At 41.1% G+C, this 24,115-nt stretch overlaps 2 protein-coding genes across 2 annotated transcripts; one reads left to right on the forward strand and one right to left on the reverse strand.

Moving 5' to 3' along the window:
* The first annotated feature begins 1,409 nt into the window (after positions 1-1,409).
* On the forward strand, positions 1,410-2,568 carry LOC129731011 (polycomb group RING finger protein 3). Its single transcript, XM_055690711.1, has one exon. The coding sequence runs from the start codon at positions 1,555-1,557 to the stop codon at positions 2,224-2,226; it is 672 nt and encodes a 223-aa protein (XP_055546686.1). The 5' UTR covers positions 1,410-1,554; the 3' UTR covers positions 2,227-2,568.
* Positions 2,432-18,983, reverse strand: LOC129731010 (putative ATP-dependent RNA helicase DHX57). Its single transcript, XM_055690710.1, has 3 exons — positions 18,783-18,983; positions 16,670-18,714; positions 2,432-4,477 (listed from the first exon to the last, which is right to left on the reverse strand). Exons 1-3 carry the CDS (start codon positions 18,848-18,850, stop codon positions 2,745-2,747), a joined length of 3,846 nt encoding a protein of 1,281 aa, XP_055546685.1. The 5' UTR covers positions 18,851-18,983; the 3' UTR covers positions 2,432-2,744.
* Positions 18,984-24,115: the final 5,132 nt, after the last annotated feature.

The raw sequence follows: 24,115 nt of genomic DNA on the forward strand, positions 1-24,115 counted from the left end.
AGAAAATTTCTTTATTCCACTGTGTGCGGGCAAAACTGCCGAGGAATAATAAAACGTCATCGCCATTTAAGACGCAAGTAAGAAAGAGATGCCAGATAATTGTTTACGAACTTAGCACGTGCGGTGGTGGGTTGAAGCTGACAAATTTTACAGTGCGCTTCGGGCTGCACGGCAGGTCAAAACTGGGTCAAAATCGAGCGAATAAAGAAGGGTTTTGACAGCAGTTAGTGCGCTTCCAGGTCAAAACGAGGTGAGCTGGTGGAATAAAGAAATTAGCTTTATGTCTAATATTTTTTAATTGGGTCCTAAAGCTATACCAGTTTTTATATATCATTTAAAAAAGCCACGTTTTATAAGCAAAACGTAGTTTTTAAAAAATGTTCATCGTTTTTTTCGATTTTTAAATGAAGATTAAAATAACTGCTCGAAAGGTCTTAAATGTCATTTCGCCCATGTACGGTATGTGGGAGAACTGTCATTTAAGGCATTTCGAACAGTTTTTTATTCTTCATTTAAAAATCGAAGGAAAACGATAAACATTTATTAAAAATCACGTTTTGCTCAGAAAATTGCACTCTTTCAGCTGATATATAAAAATCAGAAAACCGTGTAAAACTTTAGGACCCAATTGACCATATAGAATTATATTAGGACCTATGTTTTATATGCTGACTCGGGGCAACCCAATGTAATATTTGTTGAATTAAGTCGCAGACAGACGTCCAAGCTGAGTTCCAAACTTGTGTAAAGTTTTTTATAGTAGCAATTCTTAACCAGATAGCGCTATCAGTGACGCCAGCTTCGTACACCAGCGAAAAAAAATGTATTGTAGCAATAAGGTCACCAGGCGACACTAGTGTACAAGTGATTTATTACGCAATTCTCTTGGAACATTTACACAGAACTTTCGATCAATGTTTTTCTTGCTTGGCCGTCTGTCTGTGATTTAATGTTAGTTCGTAATGTTTGTAGTTTCATTTTTGACAAATTGTAAATGTGTAAAATTGTAAATGTAGTCACAACAAAAGATGATGGGGTTTCTATGCCTCCATGAGATGATGAATGAAAATAGATAATAAATAAATGAATAAATGAATGATGAAAATAGATAATAAACAAATGAATAAATAAATAAAGTTGATGGCTTATTTTTGGAGTAAAAAGGAAACTTTCTCCGCCCGGCGCTCATCGATATCGCATGATGTTACAAAAATGGCCACTCTATTGCACCTCCTTTGAAAATACATGAACGTCTGTTCTCTGTGCTATAAGTAACAAGTTCGGTAAAATTTGAGAACCCCTCTTCTCTGACAATAGATATATATATATATATATATTACCCACTTTTGTGTTGCTTTTCACGACCGTGTGATTCAAAGCTGTCAAAGTGTCAATCTGTCAGTGAGCGAAACCTGATTCGAGAAGAACAAGAAGCAAATATTAGTGATTGGAAAGCATCCGAGGTCGTGAATTGTGCTGGTGATTGTTTTATTTCGGCTTCTAAAAGTGTTATTTTAATTCAAAAAGTGATATCAGTGGCACCCAACCATCCCAATGGAACGCCGAACAAAGCTGAAAACCCTAAACAAGCACATTACGTGCGAGATTTGCACTGGTTACTTCATCGATGCAACCACGGTCACAGAGTGTTTGCATACGTTTTGCAAAAGTTGTCTGGTTAAACATTTAGAGGAATCCAACACATGTCCCACTTGCAACAACGTTATCCACCAGTCACATCCCTTGCAGTACATCAGCTTCGACCGTACGATGCAGGATATAGTGTTTAAACTGGTGCCAAACCTGATGGAAAATGAACTGCAACGGGAACGAGAGTTTTATAAATCACGCAATTTGCCCTGTCCGAAGGATCTTCCACTGCTGCAGCAGGAAAACGACGATAGAGCGAACGAGCTGGCCCACCAGGAGGCAGACTATCACCGGCTGGACAAGCAGGTAAACCTGTGTCTGGAGAGCGTAAGCAACAACTTGCGACACCTGAAGCGCCGTTTCATCCGGTGCAGTTCTCAGGCGACCATAACGCATCTGAAAAAGTTCATCGCCAAGAAGGTACTGAACGGAATCGAACGCTACAAAGATATCGACATCCTGTGCAACGACGAACTGCTCGGCAAGGATCACACCCTCCAGTTCGTGTACGTCACCCGGCAGCGGTTCAAAGAACCCCCGCTGCGGCTGCAGTATCGTCCACGGGTGGATTTGTAGGTTTGTTGCGGGGGTGTTTTGAGAGAGTATTTTTTAAGGAATCTACATTTGAAACAAAAAGGGAAATGTTTTTTTTTTTGTATTAAATTGAAGAGGATCAACATCGCATACCTGAAATTTTATTTTCTGAAGCAATAAAATTGAGTTATACATTTTAAGATGTAGAGTGCTGCTCGTATTACTTTTCGAAGAAGTTAATAAAAGCCAACAGTTTGTTTAATACTCGGATGCATCACAATCTTTCCTCACATAACAGCATATAAAATACTATGCAATATATTTTAATGTAGAATATGTAATATAATAAACATTTAATTTGATCAATATATGATAAAAACAAAATGTAATGTTTTTTTTCTTGTTTACAGTTTTTCGATAAAAAGGATTAAAATCGGTATGAAATAAGTGAAAATAACAGGATCATCTTTTAACATGTATACAGCTATATATAAACTGTACCGCGAGTAACTGGGTTACAAATTTCTTCTATAAAACAGCGAAACAAAAATATCCTTCGTTCACTCCCTGTTGATCAACTGTACAATCGTTCCGATCACCTCTCGGCCATGCTCGTGGTTGGCCAGATTAAGCAACGGATCGCTAATTTTCATCTCCAGCATTTTGGCCAACTCCAGTCGGAGGAATTTCATCATTTCAGCGACTTCGTGTGTTTCTGCTTGCAACGCTATCCAGCCGTCTTCTAGCAGAATCACAAAATCACCCCCGTGCAGTTCGATGCGTAAATCACATCCGGAAAATAGAACTATCGGCAGCAGCGGAACCATTGTCGTATCGCGAATGTAAATACGGGATGTTTTCACTTTTTCCTGGTAGACCAGAAAGGGTGAACTGAAACTACCGTACCGAGAGTTGATGGACGAAGGATGCAGAAAAACATAACCATCCTGTTGGGTTTTGAAGCGCAAATCCGACGGTTGAGGTAACTTTGGAACGGCTCCACCGGCCCCACTAACGAAACTCTTCTCCGGGGTCAGAATTTTGATGACATTCGGATACAAGGCAGCACAGAGTATTGCCGCCAACAGACGATTGTTATCTCCGTTCGCATTTATGTCGACCCCCGTCAGTTCAAGCAGGTCGTCCTTAACAAACTTCCCCCGCCGGGTGGTTAAATCAACCGGGACGAATCCTATCGATACCAGCAGCTCTAGAAATTGATATTTCATTTCCCCGATCGTCTGCAACGTTTTCGTTGAAAGATAGTTCTCTTCCGCGTAACAACTAGCGGCGTACCGGCTTCTTTTGGTAGTTTCTTTCCACTTTCGATAGGCATTTAACATCGTTAAATGATCGCTGTTTGCGATACCAAACAGGCGCTTTCTGCTGTCCGCTTCGTCTCGTTTGCTGAAAGGTGAAACGAACGGACTTTTATAGCTCAAACAGGCAGCGATTGTTAGAACGCTGTCCAAGCACTGGAAAATTGCTCCAAACAACATAAGCTTCCCAATCCGAACGTCCACAGGTAGGGCGGCCAGATGGTGCCCCAAAGGTGTTAGCTCTTCTTCCAGATCGAATGCACCTACATCGACTAGACGCTTTTTAGCCGACTCTATGCTCTCATCGTTGGGCGGTTCAATTATTGCCTTCAGCACGTGCTTGAGATCTCTGCCCTTCAAAGTGTCCAGAGTTTTTATCCTCAGTAACAACGGTTCTAATGGTATTCGATGAATCTCCGGCACTGGTTGGGACAGGATGTTATTCGTAAAGCGGGGTCGTGTGTAAAGGTGAATGCAGACACCTGGCATAACTCGACCAGCTCGTCCTTTTCGCTGAAGTGCATTGGCCCGCGACACCCAAACCACATCTAACGATTCCATGTTTCGATTGGAATCGAAACGCTTTTCTTTCATTTGGCCACAATCCACCACAAACACGCAATCGTCGATGGTGACGGACGTTTCGGCGATGTTTGTGCTGAGCACAATTTTCCGCTTGCCTTTGGGAGCTTTCCGGAATACCAGCGTTTGCTCTTCGTTGCTCAGGGTAGAATGGAGAGGCACCAGAATAAATTTGTCCTCCCGAGGACCAAACAATCGGCTATCGGTTAAAGTCTCGTGTATGGTTTTTATTTCCGCTAAGCCAGGCAGAAAGACGAGAATCGTACCCTCCTGGGGCCATCTGTGCTGCTCCGATCCTTCCACTATGTAACGCAGCACGTGCTCTATCAGTTCCGGGTTGATACGCAAGGGGTCCATCAGGTAGAGCGTTTTGCATGTAGCTTTAGAATAATCTGAAGGCATACAAATAAAGTTAGTTAGTGAGAGTCGGTTAGATGGATTTTACGCGAATGCAGTGAAACATTGTGAGTTTGGTAACAATTTTGTAGGCTTTTGATGTTTTGAAACAATCTCAAATACACTAAGGCCTTTTTTTACGCGGGGAATGCGTTCTAAATTTGTATGGGCCCGCGTAAAACACGCGTTTTACACTGCCAAAAATATTTATAAAAACTAAAATGTCCTAAAAAAACAAAAACATTTTTTTAAATTTTGAAATTTATTTTAAAAACTATCCATATCCTGAAAGTGTTCTTTACATTATAAGATGAGCATTTACCATTTTAATCGACCATTTTTGATCTAGCTGAAATTTTGCACAGATGTCCCTATGGGCTAAGAATATCATTTTGTTGTATTCGTAAAATTTATGAATCACGACTCTTTTGTAAGAAGGGCCTATGTAAATACTTTCAAAGCTAGAGCGGCTTCAAATGGTGGTTTGAAATTCGGGAGAAGTGTCAAACTCAGCTCCGGTCGTCACAAATTTCTATACCCCAACCCCACGAGTCATATGATACAATAATATATGATACATCCATCGACAATCGACCGAAGTCATCTATGGCAGATTATGCACGATTATGGTTTCCCGGATAAACTCTCACGCTCACTTCACTTTTTGAGACTAATGTCCGATTCCACCTAAAGTGAGGTGACAAAAATTGGCTCTGTGAAGTGATACAGCAACTGTTCGCTAACTGGGCTACGAGCACTTCCCAGTTATTGAAATCAGCTCGCTAACTGGGATATCATCTCAACGCCGAGGAGAAGTTCAATGGATAACACTGCTTCGCGACAACTTCATAAAAGGCTTGCGTTCTCAAGTTGATCACCAAATAGTGATGCCACAACCAGTGCTGATAAAAGTCATTTTCCCCAGCAAAATTCTTCGAAAATTACAGCCAATCATCTTCAATTTTCACTTCCAATGATCGCAGCACTCTTTCAGACACACTAGATTTTCGTCCCAGTAACGTGCTGTTATACTCAGATGAAATAGATCGCGCGCATCGTTCACGGTTACGGAATGAAATTTGACGACAAATCCAACCAAATGATCTTCACTTTAAAGCGAAAAAGTAGGAGGGTGGTATTCAAGACACGACCGCATGACTTTGACTACCGTATTCTAGTATTTAGCGTATTCTAGTATTTAGCCATTTTAGTATTTTGCAGTAGCCATTTATTACTAACAGCCACCAGCATAACGGGTGAAACCGGCACGAGATGACCGGTACTATTTTGACTTTCCTCCTTTCAGCTGCTAACACCTAGCGCTGTCGTGAAATTAACATCAACACAAACATGCATTTTTGCAAGGTTTTTTTCCGCTAGCAGCAGCATTTTGTGAAACAGAAAATTCAACTAACCGCTTCCATTATAAAACTGCGAGGCACCAAAAGGTACCAGTTGCCGATTATTCTCGTTTACTGGTAGTCCGTCCAGAATTCCAGCCATTGTAGTATTTTGCAGTAGCTATTTATTACTAACAGCCACCAGCATCACGGGTGAAACCGGCACGAGATGACCGGTACTATTTTGTTTTTCCTCCTTTTAGCTGCTAACACCGAGCGTCCGTATGTATCCGGTACGGTTTAGTAGTGAAACTGATGGGGTGAAATGTTCGAACGATACGTTTTATACCAAGGCTTCGTCAGATAATTAGAAAGAAGGCGGGGCTACATAGATGATGGAATGGTAGAGACAAATGTTTCTTGAAAGCTGCGCCGGCCGCTGTCGTAACATTAACACCAACACAAACATGCATTTATGCAAGGTTTTTTCCGCTATCAGCAGCATTTGGTAAAACAGAAAATTCAATTAGCCGCTTCTGTAACAAAATTTCAAGGCACCAAAAGGTGCCAGTTGCCGATTATAGTTTCCTGGTTAGTCCGTCCAGAACTCCAGCCATTTAAGTGTTTTGCAGTAGCCATTTACTACTAAAGCCACCAGCATAACGGGTGAAACCGGCACGAGATGACCGGTACTATTTTGTCTTTCCTCCTTTCAGCTGCTAACACCTAGCGCTGTCGTGAAATTAACATCAACATAAACATGCATTTTTGGAAGGTTTTTTTCCGCTAACAGCAGCAATTGTAAAACATAAAATTCAACTAACCGCTTCTATTATAAAACTGCGAGGCACCAAAAGGTGCCAGTTGCCGATTTCTTGTTTACTGGTTTCCGTCCAGAATTCCAGCCATTTTAGTATTTTGCAGTAGCCACCAGCATCACGGGTCAAACCGGCACGAGATGACCGTTACTATTTTGTTTTTCCTCCTTTTAGCTGCTAACACCGAGCGTCCGTATGTATCCGGTACGGTTTAGTAGTGAAACTGATGGGGTGAAATGTTCGAACGATACGTTTTATACCAAGGCTTCGTCAGATAATTAGAAAGAAGGCGGGGCTACATAGATGATGGAATGGTAGAGACAAATGTTTCTTGAAAGCTGCGCCGGCCGCTGTCGTAACATTAACACCAACACAAACATGCATTTTTGCAAGGTTTTTTCCGCTAGCAGCAGCATTTGGTAAAACAGAAAATTCAATTAGCCGCTTCTGTACCAAAATTTCGAGGCAACAAAAGGTGCCAGTTGCCGATTATAGTTTCCTGGTTAGTCCGTCCAGAATTCCAGCCATTTAAGTGTTTTGCAGTAGCCATTTACTACTAAAGCAAACAGCATAACGGGTGAAACCGGCACGAGATGACCGGTACTATTTTGTATTTCCTCCTTTCAGCTGCTATCACCTAGCGTCCGCATGTCACTGGTGCGGTTTTGGAATCAGAATTATGGGGCGCCGGCCGCTGTCGTAATATTAACACCAACAAAAAAATTCATATTTGCAAGGTTTTTTCCGCTAGCAGCAGCATAAACATCGGAAACAGAAAGTGACAACAACAATAACAACAAAGTCAGATCGATTGTATCCGTTAGTGTCGACTGTGCTTGGGAAGAGAGGTAGTGATTGGCTGCGCGGTATGATTTAGACAATCGATATTAATTACCAATTTTTCAATAGTGTATCTCAAACAAAAGTTTGTGTTTGTTACATAAATTTAACCGTAAAAGAATTTCTGATCGATTGATGCCAAAACCTCGAAAACCTGATTATAGATGACTGCAAAATAAGCGCTCAAAACCTGACCACTTTTCTCTGGTTTTCCCTGGCTGAATTACTAGATTTTCAAATTCAGGGGCCTAACTTCGATATAGACGTTAGTCAACGTCAAAAGAAAAACAAACAGTCTACTCAACCAAAATGAACCTCACCGAAACACTTTTTCACTGACACTGACCGATGCCTTGACAATCTTCGTTAACTGATAAACTGATTTTGTTGTCTTGCTTCCATCGCATGAAATATAATGAGGTGTTTTGACAGTTCACTTCCATGCAAAAAGCGGGAAGGGAGAACTCTGAAAGGATTGTAAAAAAATAACGTTTATGGATGCTTTTTTTCACTTTCACTCAAGAGTGTCAACAAATATCAACCCTGGCCACAACCACAAACTTATCTCTCAAATAAAGCTTTTAACTTAAGTTTTATATAGCGAGTACATTTATCAGCTATATTATTGTTGTTGTATTTCAAATATGCTCGATTAGAAAAAACTTTAATTTTTCAGTTTTCGTTCCCAATCCACATGTTCGTTTAGATATTTGACGTTTGTTGTCTTTTTAACTGGGAATCCTCCCAGTTAGGGAGCGCCCAGTTAAAAAGAAGCCCAGTTAAAGCGTGCCCAGTTAGCGAATAGTTACTGTATTGACAGTGAAGTGAAAATGAGAATAGGACAAGTGAAACGAGAGAGTTTCCCAGGTCGAAAATTTCTAAGTCCCAGAAAGTCCTTCTTTCCGGAAGTTTTTTTTCTCCGAGATAACACTAGATCATGACGTTTCATGCATTTCGGAATCGACTATTGGGTTCTAAAGCTAAACATACCAGTTTTTATATCCAGCTTTCCACGAGCGGTAATGGCGGACAGTGCACGCAGCCCATTGTGACGTTTTCTGTAGGTCAGAACCACGAGAATGGCATCGCTGTCAGCTACCATACATTTGACGCGTTACCAACATCACTGGCACTGGCACCCGAAAAATGGGCAGTTTACCCTTATCTTATGTTGATTCGGGCAAACCGGCTAAATGTTGACTGCAATTATTAATAGCATATCAGACAGTTTTGAGCAATTTCTTAAGGTTTTCACATGGTATGTGATATTCTAAGTGATATTTAGTACATTAATTGTGTCCCAAAGCAAAGTGAAGCAAACGGTGACAGCAGAAAAAGTAGTTTTGGAACAAACGGTACAGGAATAGATGTTCGTAACGCTTGAAGGCTACCATACCATTCCCTTGGTCAGAACGGTCAGAACATCTCTAATCGCAGTAACGGAGTAGAAAATTTAACAACGTCGTAACGTAGCATAGTAACTTCAACAAACAAACAAAATAAACAAAACTGTTTATTAAAGTTGCTATGCTACGTTGCAAATTTTTTATGTTTTCACTCCGTTACTGCGATTGAAAATTACCTGACCTACAGAAAATGTCAAAATGGCCTGCGTGCACTGCCCGCCATTACCGCTCGTGGAAAGCTGGATAGGGTAGTGAACGGTTTCAGCAGTGTTTTTTTTCGGCAGGTTTCTGCATAAAACCACTGCCGAAGCCGTTCACTACCCTTTATCATTTGATAAAGCCGCGTTTTCTGAGCAAAACGTGATTTCTAAAAAATGTTCATCATGATCCTTCGATTTTAAAATGAAGAATAAAAAACTGCTTGAAATGACAGTTGGCGTATGTACGGTATATGAGAGAACTGTCATTCAAGGCATTTCGAGCAGTTTTTTATTCTTCATTTATAAATCGAAGGACATCGGTAAACATTTTTAGGGATCACGTTTTGCTCAGAAAATTGCACTTTTTTAGCTCGTATAAAAATTAAAAAAACTGTAAAACTCGAGGACCCAGTTGTGCTTTTCGTCATCAGTCGAAAAAGTGAAACTTTGAATGCTTCAAGGAACTACTTCCCTAAGTACAATTTAAACGAAAATTTGTAAGAGAACATTTTTCGAGAAGACGAAACTTTTGAGCTCTACTGCTAGACGAAAGGTCAATTCGAAGGTCAATTTTTCTTCTTGCGTTCGTCGAGATTCGTCTTGTTACTGAAAATTAATCTAGTATATATTATCATTAAATTACAAATGAATCGATTTTTAAACCTTTCCCATCTTCGTGAAATCATTTCACCGTTCGAAATGGTCGTGAAATAATTCCACGTGAAATGTCACTTTTTTCGTTTTCACTTCAGTGATGGGACAATTATAATAACCCAAATTTCACAGCAGATGTCACTTTGCGTCGTTTTTCTCGTTATGGAACTGTTTTTTTTTTCACACAACATTTATTTGACACGGCACAATACAATTATAGAACTGTGTTCACTTCGCTTTGATTTCATCGTGTGACACAGTTGGTGCAGTCGGTGATGGATCGAGTGATGTGCGTAGGTCGAGTCTCGGGGAAACTCTCGAGTCCCTTCGAATCTCGCAGAAAATTACGGCATGGTGATGGATTATCGTGCATGCTATTTTAATTCGCTCTAAAAGGTGTGTGTAAAAGACACGAGTGGCACTTCCTGGACGGAGACATGCATCAGAAGCCGGGTGGGTTGAACTGGTCATACACGCGCCGAAGACATGAGAGGAGTACATGAGAGGAAGAGGTTCCAGAGAAGATAGGATTAACCTCCCACCATGAATTCAGAGTAGCGGTGATGAATTCGTGTACCTGGGGTTGCTGATGTCTGCTGACGACACCAGCAGAGAAAAAATAAAAGCCTGACCCCCACCGAAATTTTCCATTTCGAGCAAACATCACAGTTACGTAACTGTCTCTACTACCCCCTCCCTACTACGTAACAATAGGTAACGCAGACTCACCCCCCTCCCCCTTCATGCGTTACGTAATTTGTATACGACGCCTAAGGCCTTCGAACGGTAGGTAGGTAGGTGCTGCGTACAGGATGCGTAGATGACCCATTGCAACCGCTGCTGGGAGAACTACTTGTCGTCCAAACGGCGAAATGTGGGAGGCTACGGAGGGCTGGGCATGTCGTAAGGATGACAGCTCGGTAAGATTTTTTCTCGATATAAATGACAGGAACGAGGCGACGAGGCGCGCAATGAGCAAGGAGGCATAGTCAAGTGGAAGACAGGGTCTCCGCGGACGACATGGCTGGCGAATGGAGACGACTTGTTCGGACAGCAAGAGCCACTTCGGCCTGAAACAGACTGGTAAGGGGTCGTTCCTAAACCACGTGGTCATAAAGAGGGGGACGGGGGGGTTTTGTCAAATGACCACGAAAGACCACGTACGGGTGTGGAGGGGTTAACGAAATGACCACGTGGTCTTTTTTCCTGACTTTTAATTTATTGTTGCTACCAAGTCAAGAATGAAGCTTTTGCATTTTAGAAATATAGAATGTACTGAAAGTTTAATAATTAAAATGTAAAAAAATTTAGCAAATTTTTGGCACTTGTCAAATGAAAAGACCACGTGGTTAAAGTCGCAAGAGGGGGGTTGACCAAAAGACAACGAAAGACCACGGGGAGGTACGGGGGTATAAAAAATGATCAAAATATGACCCCGTGGTGTAGGAACGGTCCCTAAGGTGAGGTAAGGTTTGTTTGATCGGTGTTATGTCTTTGGTAAAGTTGTAGATATTGATTTAGTCTTTCCGAAGAAAATACATACACTATTAACAATTTTTTAAGGATAAAAAATTAAAAATTTAGATCATAAATTTCACATTTTTGACGTAGAATTACGTCTTATGGTAACATATAGGTGCAAATTGAAAAACCGAAAACTTCGAGTGCGTCACGAAAATAGACCACTTTCAAATGCATAAAATTTAGTCGGTTTCCAACGGATTTATTTTTACCAATCAAAACTGAAAACAAAGCAAAACATCAGACGAAAACTTCAGCCGCAGTTTGAATTAAACTAAAAAGAGCAAAATAAAAAGGTCTCCACTCTGCCCACCGGGTCTGAACCAATTTTCTTCCCCGGCACAAGCAACAATAAAATATACAAACTATTCGACTTCATGAACCATTCACTGTTGTTGTTGTTGTTGTTGGTTTTCTCGCTCAAAACACACACAATGACAGGCCCACCGGTTGTATGACTCTCAGTAGTTACGTATAAAAGCTAGCATGCACAAATTTAGTCTTCATTGTCTCTCCGATCACTGTTGCAAAAGGATGAGTGGATTTACCAGCAGGAATCACGAAATCTTACATGCTCCTTGGTTTTGCGTACGACATTGATAACATCGGTATCGACCGTAGGGCCGTGGGGGGGGGGCCTTCGTGCCTTTCAAGAGGAAAGCTGCGAGATTGGGACTTGTCATTAACTCTACCAAAACCAAGTATATGGTAGCTGATAGGGAGCGTGGGAGTTCCCGCGGTGTTGGTGCTGAGGTGGAGATAGATGGGGAACGATTTGAAGTGGTTGATGAATTCGTTTATCTTGTTACGCTTGTGACATGTGACAACGATATGAGCCGTGAAGTGAAACGACGAGTTGCAGCGGTGAACAGGGCCTTCTACACGCACATTAAACACGCACAAAACCAGCGCTGTATACGACGCTGATGCTCCTCGTGGCCCTTTACGGACATGAAGCATGGACGCTGAAGAAAGCTAATCGACGAGTGCTCGAAGCTTTTATGCGTAAGCTTCTGCGGTCGATACTTACTTTACTTTTTTGGCTAACGGACCGTTCACCGGTCCAGGGCCGAACGAATTAGAGATGTCCAGCTTCTTCTGTCTTGGGCAGCCGTTCTCCAGTCTCCCCGTACACCAGCAGATCGTGCATCTTCTTCCACCGCGCACATCCACCGCGTGCGAGGCCTACCACGAAGTCGACGGCCTCTTTCTGGTTCTCTACTGAAGGTAATTTTGGCGGCTCTCTCGTCAGGCATCCTGGCTACGTGTCCAGCCCACTGAAGCCCCGCTGTATTACCTTCACTATATCAGCATGTTTGTATACCTGGTACAACTCGTGATTCATTCGTCTGCGCCACACTCCATCTTCCAGTTTACCGCCAAGTATCGATCGCAGAACTTTACGCTCAAAAACTCCGAGCACTCGTCGATCAGCTTCCTTCAGCGTCCATGCTTCATGTCCGTAAAGGGTCACCGGAAGTATCAGCGTCCTATACAGCGCTAGTTTTGTGCGAGTTTGCAAACTACGGGACCTTAGCTGGTTACGCAGTCCGTAGAAAGCCCTGTTCGCAGCTGCAACTCGTCGTTTCACTTCACGGCTCACATCGTTGTCACATGTCACAAGCGTACCAAGATAAACGAATTCGTCAACCACTTCAAATCGTGCCCCATCTATCTCCACCTCAGCACCAACACCACGGGGACTCCCACGCTCTCTGCCAGCTACCATGTACTTCGTTTTGGCAGAGTTAATGACAAGTCCCAATCTCGCTGCTTCTCTCCTAAAAGGTACGAAAGCCTCCTCCACGGCCTTACGGTTGATTCCAATGATATCGACGTCGTCCGCAAAACCAAGAAGCATGTGAGATCTCGTGATGATCGTACCGTTTCTTTCGACGTTTGCTCTTCGTACTGCACCCTCAAGAGCGATGTTAAATAGAAGGTTGGAGAGCGCATCCCCCTGCTTCAGTCCATCCAACGTTACGAACGCGGCTGATGTCTCGCCAGCTATCCGCACGCACGATTTGGATCCCTCCAGTGTCATACGACTCAGCTTTATTAGTTTCGTAGGGAAATCGTGTTCCAGCATGATGTGCCACAGCTCATTTCTTTTCACTGAGTCGTATGCCGCCCTGAAGTCCACAAACAGATGGTGAGTCGATAAGTTGTACTCCCGGAACTTATCGAGGATCTGTCGCAGGGTGAAAATTTGATCCGTCGTGGAACGCCCTTGTCGAAAACCAGCCTGGTATTCGCCAACAAACGATTCCATTAGCGGTCTCAATCTGAAGAACAGGATACGGGAGAGCACTTTATATGCGGAGATGAGCAACGTTATCCCTCGATAGTTGCCACAATCCAATCGATGGCCCTTCTTATAGATAGGGCATATGAGGCCTTCCAACCAGTCGTTCGGCATTTGTTCGTCCGCCCAGATTTTTAGTTTTAGTCGATACTTGGCGGTAAATTAGAAGATGAAGTGTGGCGCAGACGTATGAATCACCAAGTGCTGATATAGTGAAGGTAATACAGCGGGGCAGGCTTCAGTGGGCTGGACATGTAGCCAGAATGCCTGACGAGAGAGCCGCCAAAACTATCTTCAGTAGAAGGAAATGGCCGTCGACTTCGTGGTAGGCCTCGAACGCGGTCGATGTGCGCGGTGGAAGAAGATGCACGATCTGCTTTGCCGCTCATGGCAAGTCCGTCCCATTTGCGTTTTCGTGCTGATGAGAAAACAGCAATTAAAAATCATAACGCTTTGGGAGAAATATTGCACTCTCCTGCTGTTTTAAACAAGACCATCAACAGAAATTGTTACTGAAATGTCACTTAAATAATTTAGCGTTATAAATTGTTCATAAACACCAAAATTTGATTAAATTATAGTGCAAATCATAAGCTGGGACCCATATGTGATTACTTTTACGATACTTAGCCAGAATGATAGCAAACAAGTGCCATAGCCACCTACGACTGGTGATGAAAAGCAAACTACTGCAAAGCGATTCCGGCGATAGCTTGCATTTGAAACAAATCTGCCGCTGGCCGATCACCTTCTCGCGTGTTTCCACAGAATCATTAAACGATTTTGTAGTGAGAAATGTATTACAATGTGGTTGTAAAACTTGCCCGCTTGTTTGTTCATCTAATACTATGATTAAATTCTAAATCAGTTCAGGTGGAGGAACCTGTTCTAAAATTTTTCGAATGCGGTAAATGTGTGACGGCGGCGGACAGCTTCCACACATAAGACAGGAAAACCAATATAACAAAGACCCTTCTATTACTGATTGAGATTTTTACTACGTTGTAAAAAAGCTAAGAAGCGTGTTGAAGTATTCGGTTCTTCGAAAAATAAATCACCGTTTCTCAATTGTTACCCACGGCCCAACATGGATAAAATAGGAGGGTAGTATTAATTTTATATTGGTTGAATGCTCTAATTAACACCTAACGGCGATGGCAGAAATGCTGTCCATTGTTAACAAAAAGAAAATAGATGAAATAAACAACTGGTGGATTTGTTTCCTTGAAGAAAACAGCGAGATCCACACGGTCATGAAAAGGCGCACGATCATGAAAAGGCGATTAAAGGCAATTGTACAGCTATAAACGGCGAGAAGCAGTATTTTTGGAATAGTATACCAGTAAAAACTTAACATTGATAAATTTTTATAGTTCTAGTTTTACAGTTATACAAAGACATTACCAATCAACTGCCAAACAATAAGGTTTTGATTATTATCCCATCCTCAAATACACACATATGTAATTAGCTTTGTTCTCTCGTAATTACCTATTTTTCCAGTTTTAAATGCGAAACTATAGTGAAAAAAGAGCCGATATCTTGATACATTCAAAACCTTATTTTTTGGATTTTTTTTTTTTTTGTGAAAACCTCAAAACCTCAATTAATCATAACTGGTTGTCTAATCAAGGAAAAAACAAAATTGAATTAAAACTAGAGCGGTTTGTTTGATTGGTATGATGTCGTCGGCAAAGTTGTAGACAGTAATTTTGTCCTTTTTAGAAATAAATACGCACCCTAAAAGAAACAAAGAAACAAACAACTGTGCCGAAGACCAATACTCATACCAATCGAAAAAATCATTTCGACTTTATTTTTTTCCTTTTCACGTAGCATTACGCGTAGTTTTAGTAGGGTGGTAATCCAAAAAAAATCTAGAATGGAGTGAAACAGCAGAATGAAAGATTTCAAATATTATAACTTTAACTTATAACTACTGAACTTTAGTCCACTATTTCGTTGGATAGAGAACAAATCACTCTAGTTTAAGGAATTATTTTTTGAAACATTTTTCAAAGTAAAGTAATTAAAATTCATAGCCAATGTGACTATAATTCAACCAATCGCGTGACCAAAAGCATCTGCTACAACTCTCTCGAAGACATAAGCTGGCTATCTCACAATTTTTCATATCACTTTTAGATGGACTACCGTGAGGCGCCCTAATTTCGTGCGGCTCTTTACTCCGTGCGCTTCGTATCAAAATGTGAAAAAAATATGTATAAATTTCAAATAGGTGGTTTGAGGTGTTTTTCTGTACACAGAAATCATTTTCAGACATACTTTTTGAAAAATCTTCTTATATTTGATATCTTTTCACATTTCGATCCTAAGGGCACGGAATAAGGAGCCGTACGGAATCAGGGCGTCTCACGTTATATAATTATTAAATCGTCCAAAGAAGCACAATAATATATGTATAGAACAACTTTGCCAAATAAAGTATATCATCTAAATCAAATTTGAAGACGACATTAGTTGGTCGGCGTGCGACCAGACCGAACTAAGCGCCATTTTTTTAAAATCGAGTTTTTCTCACCAGTGGATGTTTAAATTGATAATCTATCTTTCATGAAAAAACGAAATCATTTGAACAGTTTATAATGGTATTATAACAAAATTTCTCTGCAGCAGCCTGCAAGATATATACGGGGTGGTTAAACTTTGATCGCCGATTACTCGAAATAATGTTTTTGGCGCTTGGTTCGGCCTGGTCGCACGCCGTCCAGTTTATAGTACGAAATCATCAAAGCAAAGCTTGAAAAAAGGTAGGGCTTCTTACATGTGTCTAAAGAAAACTTCGGGAAGAGAAATCGAGCTCGTGAAAATTTTCTTCTTACTCCAACTAGTGCAGTATTACTTTGGAGTGTTTATTATTCTTGTGGAATCATATATATAGATATCACGTTTTAAGTCAGTGAGATGGTTGAGTATATGAACACCAAATACAAGTGTAATGCTCGGAAGCTCACGAAGGATCAGCCAGGCACCCTGATTCAATCAAACTACCGATGTCACCAAACTTACAAAGTGTTGATGAAGAAGCGTGAAATCTCTTCATAGTAGAAAAAATTCTTAGCAAAAAAAAAAAAAATACTTACCAGCATACCGTGCGAACATATCTGCCATTTTGAGGTTCTCATCCTTGATGCTTTTAGCCGGGGCGGCATTTGCCGCCTTCACATCCGCATACTCCAACTCCTGCAGAAGCTGTTCCTCTTCGCCCTTGCGCAGTTTACGACAGTACTGAGAATCAGGCTCGAGCACAAACCCGCTTCGCTCAACAATATCCTCGAGGAAAAGTTGTTCCACGGGAAACGTTCTACCGGGGATGTCCAAGACCGGGACGTCCCCAAAGTAAGACGAAAAAAGATTCGAGTTCAGCGTTGCCGACATCAAAACCACCTTGAGATCACGTCGTTTCTCCAACAGCTCCCTAAGAATCAACAGTAGAAAATCAGACTCTTCTGACCGCTCGTGGACTTCATCCACGATGATGTGGGTAACGTTGTCCAACGTTGGCTCCGATTGCAACCGGCGAAGCAGAATTCCCGTCGTGCAAAAAGTAAGTCTAGTCGAAGAGGAAATTTTGTTCTCCAGCCGGATTTGATATCCAACCGTGTTACCGATTCGTTCGTTTCGCTCTTCGGCCACCCGCTCGGCTACACCGATAGCGGAAAGACGGCGGGGTTGAGTGCAGATAATTTCAACATGAGGAACCTTTCGACCTAGTTTGGATGACTGGAACAGCCAATTGTCTAATATAAATTGAGGCACTTGGGTGGATTTACCACAACCCGTTTCTCCACTAATTACCAGCACTGAGTTCGCTTCAATGGCAGTGATAATCTCCGTCATTTTGCACCACGCGGGCAACTGCTGACGGTGACGGAGCATTTCCTTGTAGGCATCGTTTTTCTGCTTATCCATAAACTTACGAATAATGTTTAGGTCGTCTTTCAGCAGCTGCTCCGGATTAGTTTTGGGACCTGCCGATCGCTTCGTTTGTCCCATTTGATTGTGGCTAGGCAGATCTTCGATTTTTAAGCTGCCCAAAGCGTGCGCAGCCGGTTGATAGAACAGAGAACGTTTGGCGTCCGGAAATTGATACCGATCTAACTCAATAAAACGGGAAATTTCCTCATCATTCTGTAAAAGCTCCGCTATCGAATACACGCAAGGCATTCCATCTTGGGTAGTTTTAATGGATTCCTGAACCAGTAACCTCGCAACACGCAACAACAGTTGGTGTGGTATATCTGGACACGTTGTCTTGAGGAATAACAGCGGAGCCTCATAAGGATATTTGCTCTTCTTAGGAAAGCGAATTTCTAAAAAGAACCAATTTGGATCATCCTCCTGTTTTGGTTTTCCCTCTTTAGAAGCCTCTTCATCTTCCGACTCTGATCCATGGGAAAACAAGCACTTGTTACCGTATCTGCATTTACCTTTGGCATAGTTCCAGCATCGTTCCTTTTTACCTTTTTTCAGCTTAGCTTTGGCTGCAAGCTGCCGCTTGCGTTCTTCTTCTTCTTCCAGCTTTTTCTTCTGCTCCAATTTCCTCACTTCTGAAGGACTATGCACCAGCAGATGGTCAATCTTGAACTTTAACTGCCACACCCGGTTACGTTCCTTCTCGATAAACAACTTATCGTAAATTGACTCCAAGGCTTCCTTCTCATCCGCTCGCATTTGGTTAAGTTCCTCCGGGTGCAAATCACAATCCATTGTCATCAAATCCACCGGAGGTGGAAAATATTTTTCAAATAATAAACCCAATGCATCGTCCACATCGCCGCTGCAGTGGTCCAGTGCCTCCTCACAGTGACTCTTCGCGAAACCGTAACTTTCCAGTTTTATCAGCGCGTACATCCGGAACTTATCCTCGTTACCGTTGGCAGTTTTACGAACGTTCGAATAATCACATCCGCCCTGTATCACCAAATTCCCCCGATCCTGCCAGTAGGCTTTCTTCATGCGACCACCTTTGTCCTCGTACAGGGAAATGTCACCCAGTCGAAACGACTCCCCGTGGATGGCCCGCAACGTGTCCATCACCATCGTTCGGGATTCCTCCTTCAGCCGCAGTATCTGCAGTTCCGTTTTAACGGGAGCCTTTGGCGGCTGTGGTTCCAGGGGGGCATTTCTGCGAATGTGTCATAGAATTACACAATGTTATATATTAGAGTTTGTGTTGTGAAATTAAAAACTTACGTGGAACGAGGATCTACGATGGTCCGCAAAAAGCAATCTCCTATTAGCTGGCGGCTCTCCTCGTCCATTGTGGAAATCAGATTCTTACGGTTTAAAGTTGCACAGTTTTTGATTATGCTGCAATTTTTAACTAGCTATGGTAGCGAAAAAGTGAAAATTACACGCGTTGAGCGAAAATGATGGAGAACTGTCAAAAACATATGTTTGTTATCCGATTCGATGGTGATGCGAGTGATGTTAGCTCCAACTTCAAGGCGTGTGCCAGGGCTGCATTAAGGTGACGCGTAGAGCGCAGAGCTTCTCTTATAAAGACACGGAGAAGCCGACATTTTAAAATTTCCGGTTGATTTTTTATGATTTCACTATAATTCACTTTTCCGAATTCTTCCGCCATCAAACAATTTGTAACCTGAGCATCGAACAAGCGAATAAAATTTAACATAGCATATAATTATAAACAGATATCTTAAAACTGAGATTAGAGCTTAAAATAATATTATTGAGTTTAAATCAATACAAAATCAAAAAATTAAAAGTCCCAGAAAAATCAAAATCAATTTTACCATTTTAAGGCAATTCTGTCTTGATTATATTAATTATATTATTTTATTTCAATTCGTTAATATCACGGTTTTAAATATATAAGACAAAAGCGTCAACAATTACAAAATGACAAAATGACATCAATGACATATATGAAGAAAACGAAAATACACAAATGACATGAATAACAAACATTTAAAAATGAAATGACCAGAAAAACAAAACTGACGAAAAAGATAAAAACGACAAAAATTACATAAATGACAAAAATGTTAAAAACGACAAAAATGTCAAAATGACAAAAATTACATGAACGACAAACATAAAAACAAACAACAAAAATCGCAAAAACGACAGAATTGATAAAACTGCCAAAAAAAGGATAAAAATGACAAAATAGTTTGAAATGACATAAAGTACAATATGATAAATATAAGACAAAAGTTACAAAAATGTTCAAAATGGCATAAATTACATTTATGATTTAAATTACAAATTCACAAATTGTTAGAACGATATAAATGATATAAATGGTAAAATTGAAAAAACATGAGAAAAATGACATAGACATGAAAAATGTCACAAACAAGACAAAAATGGCATAAATGACAAAAAAAAGATAAATAACATAAATGACAAACATGACAAAGATGTCAAAAATGACAAAAATGTCATGAATGACATGAATGGCATAAATGACATTAATGATATAAAGAACATAAATGACATAAAGAACAAAAAGTATATAAATGACATAAATGACTTGAATGACATAAGTGACACATATGACAAGAACGGCACGAATGACACAAGTGACAAAAATGACATTAATCATATTAAGGTCATAAATGACAAGAATGAATGATAAATATGACAAAAAGGACTAAAATAAAAGAAGTGGCAAAATTGACATAAATGAAGATAAAGACAGAAAATTACCAAAATCATAAAAAAGGTTAAAATGGTAAAAATATCAAGATGGACAAATATGACGAAAATGACTCAAAGGACAAAAATGACAAAAAAAGACATGAATAATATCAATGACATCACTGATATCAATGATATCAATGACATCAATGACATGATTACATAAATGACATAAATAACAAGAATGAAGTAAATAACATAAATAGCATTAATGACATCAATGGCATAAATGATATAAATGACAAAAATTAAAAAAGACCAACATGACAAAATTACATAGATGATATAAATGACACAAGTAACAAAAAATACAGAAGTTAAAATAATAACAAAAATAAAAGAAATAACAAAAATGGCAAAAAATGAAATGAATAACAAATTCAAATTCTGGTTGTACATATCTAGGATTCGACCTGATTTCTCTACGGAATCTATGTCAACTATAGCGAAAGCCTATCTCGAGACTGACAACGACCCCGTTGTTGTCAAACTTGTTCCGAAGGACAGAAATATTAGCACGCTTACGTTCGTGTCTTTTAAAATTGGAGTTGATCCATCCCTAAAGGCCAAGGCACTAGATCCAGAAACCTGGCCGGAGGGTACTCTCTTTCGCGAATTCGAGGATTATAAGGCACAAAAATTTCGCGTACCGCTGAAAACCAAAAAATCAACGACACCGCTATTGCTATCCCAGGCTTCGTCTCCAGTAACGCCCATGATGGGATTGAGCTAAACCAGGAATACCCCCTCGCAGCTACACAACCATGCCACAGTGACCGATCCACCATCTTCGAGCTAGCGACTTATATGGCTATACCGGGACGCACGCAACAAGGTTTAATGGGAGTCCCCTCTGACTCTGTCTCGGTTCTACCATCTTCGAGAATCGATAATCTCTTCGATCTTCGTCAATATTCCCGCCAACAGAGCCGTCCCGGTACTGAGTTCAGAGCAACAGAGGGGGTCTTCTAGCCTGTTATCTCAAGCAAGTATCCGACTCAGGCGCGTTTCGATTGCTCTTTGCTCCCCGACACCTTTTTAAATTTCAGCGTCGATAACGAGACCTCCAATATTGGAATGCAGCTGCAACCGGGACGCAATATAGAAAGCAATATGGAAGCCCCCGGTTCCTCTGCCCCAGTCGCGCCTATTGCAGCCAGCGCTCACCACAGTCGTCTCGGTCCTGAGGGCAGATGTGGATCGGAGGTCTTCCAACCTGCTTCAGCAGGCAAGTATAATTACAACTCGTCCCAATCGATGCCTGATACCGCTTCGCATTTCAGCTGCGTTTCCGGCACTTCGATAACACGACCAACAAGCAGCCTGCTTTCTAGCCGCCACCAAGAGGTCATCGTGTACTACCAAAATGTCGGCGGTATGAACAGCGTTGTTGATGATTTCCGCGTTGCCGTCTCGGATCTTTGCTACGATATCATAGTTCTTACGGAGACTTGGCTGGATTCCCGCACACTTTCTCGTCAGGTGTTTGGAAATGACTACGAGGTTTTTCGTTGTGATAGGAGCTCCGATAATAGTCGCAAATCTACTGGTGGTGGCGTTCTCGTGGCTGTTAATTCCAAGTTCGAAGCCAAAATTTTAGTGGATGCTGCCTCTTTGAGCCTGGAAGTTTGGACAGCGATCAAACTGGGCGATCGTAAGTTGTTTCTCTGCGCTCTGTACATACCTCCGGATCGAGTACATGAGCGTGAATTGATTGTTGCTCATTGTCAATCAGTCTTCTCAGTGTTGGAAACTGCAAAACCAACAGACGAAGTTATGGTGTTCGGCGATTTCAATCTTCCCCGGATTTCATGGAGAGAATTTCGAGACGGGTTTTTCTTTCCGGACTTGGATCATTCGAGCATCCATCCTATCGCAGCTTTACTTTTGGATTGCTATAGCTCAGCGTGTTCACTGACCAGCGTGTTCACTGACGAGACACTGAGCGAACGTGCCGCCAGTAATACCCCACGGTCCGGTCAAACTTTGAACACTTTTCATTTAGACGCGACAATGATTTCTAGAGCCTGCTGCAAACTCAAAGCTTCATTAAATCCAGGTCCTGACGGGATTCCGTCGACGTTTCTTAAAACGCAGATTGATAACCTAATATCTCCGCTTCTGCATGTTTTCCAGCTATCTGTCGCTTCAGGCGTCTTCCCGTCCTGCTGGAAATCGGCGTACATGTTTCCAGTACACAAGAAGGGAAACAAAAACGATGTGAGCAATTATCGTGGCATCACATCGCTCTGTGCTGTTGCCAAACTGTTCGAGCTCGTTATCATGGAGCCTTTGCTCGCTCACTGCAAAGCTTTCATAAGCACTGACCAACATGGATTCACAGCCGGTCGCTCCACCGCCACCAATTTACTTTGCCTGACTTCGTACATCAGTGACAGTATGGCGAAACGTGCTCAGACGGATGTTATTTACACTGACTTGACAGCTGCCTTCGATAAACTGAATCATCGCATAGCCGTTGCAAAACTTGACAATCTTGGAATCAACGGGAATCTTTTACTATGGTTTCAATCGTACCTTACCGGTCGCCGTCTAACCGTTGCTATCAGGGATTGCCAATCCTCTTATTTTGACGCTACGTCTGGAATACCGCAGGGAAGTCACTTAGAACCGCTAATCTTCCTGCTCTATTTGAATGACGTGAACCTAGTCATTAAAGGACCACGGTTGTCTTACGCGGATGACCTTTTCGAAATTCAACTTGCAGATTCAAAAAATACTTTGAAAATAAATCGGAAAATAAGTTAAAGTTTAGAATTTAAAATATTGAAGAAATTATTTATTACTTCTAGTAGATAATTATGACATTACAGACGAGGAACGAAATCAGACAAATAATCTCCCGGTGTTCAGTGCCCAGGTACCTAACCACATTAACGAGTGTTAGGGCATGTGATTGAACCGGTTTGCTTAGGTAACAGGTATCATCATGCCGACAGGAATTAGCGACTCCAAACAATTGAAATCAATTCTTTTCTGAAGCGATTCGAGGTGATGCCTTCCACGATAACCGCATTATCACAAAGGCAAACAAGCGTGGCTGAACGTCACAATACCGCAAGCGCACGGGTCCGCCACCGCTACGTCTATAAACTCGTTGATTATTGCACAAATCTGATTCAAATGTCATCATTTTCGTTCGATTCCGGGTTTGGCCGATGATCTATTTCCCCATCAATGCAGAATTTCGCTCCGCAATCAATCACGAGCGAATATGTTAATTGGATCGATTTTGCTACGATCTAGAATTTCTTTGTTCAAAAAAATTACAATCAATGCATATCAACTGCATGTCAACCTAGAATTCAATTTTATAACCCATTTGTTCGAATTTAAGCCCTACCGTCTATGAAACAAATAATGGACAGTTAAAAAGGATCGTACAATTTCCAGTTCTAAATTTCTCGGAATTTATTGATAAACCTCATTTAATTTATTGTATTTGGAATTCGAATTGAATGAAGCTATTTTTCACAACCCGGAAACTCGATAATCATTGTATAATTAATGATAATACATCATTGAGGTGCAACCTTCTGTATTTGTGATATTCAAACAAGGGTTATGATCAAGGTTGATGAACTTTTTTAACTATGGCTCTCTGGATTCAATTTAGATTGGATTTGGATTGAGATTCCGTTTTGAGTTGATTTATTTAGAGTTATTTAGGTTGGGTTTGGATTAGGTTTAGATTGAATAAGATTGGATTTGGACTTTTACATATGGATTTGACTCATATTCAATTCAAAATTTGATTCCGGTTAAAAGTAACAATATTACTGGTCGACACAAAAATTGGCACAGATTTCATGCGCAATTCTCGAATATTGTTTACAGTA

Source organism: Wyeomyia smithii, chromosome 3, assembly GCF_029784165.1.
Source record: "Wyeomyia smithii strain HCP4-BCI-WySm-NY-G18 chromosome 3, ASM2978416v1, whole genome shotgun sequence".
NCBI lineage: Eukaryota > Metazoa > Arthropoda > Insecta > Diptera > Culicidae > Wyeomyia > Wyeomyia smithii.

What these genes read in the sequence shown, in the direction of transcription:
- LOC129731011 (XM_055690711.1), top strand. Translation starts at nt 1,555, where the DNA reads ATGGAACGCCGAACAAAGCTGAAAACCCTAAACAAGCACATTACGTGC.
- LOC129731010 (XM_055690710.1), bottom strand. Translation starts at nt 18,850, where the DNA reads ATGGACGAGGAGAGCCGCCAGCTAATAGGAGATTGCTTTTTGCGGACC. An exon ending in ATCGTAGATCCTCGTTCCAC is followed by an intron (nt 18,715 to 18,782) that starts GTAAGTTTTTAA and finishes ACACATTCGCAG; the next exon opens with AAATGCCCCCCTGGAACCAC. An exon ending in TATGTTCGCACGGTATGCTG is followed by an intron (nt 4,478 to 16,669) that starts GTAAGTATTTTT and finishes GTATGCCTTCAG; the next exon opens with ATTATTCTAAAGCTACATGC.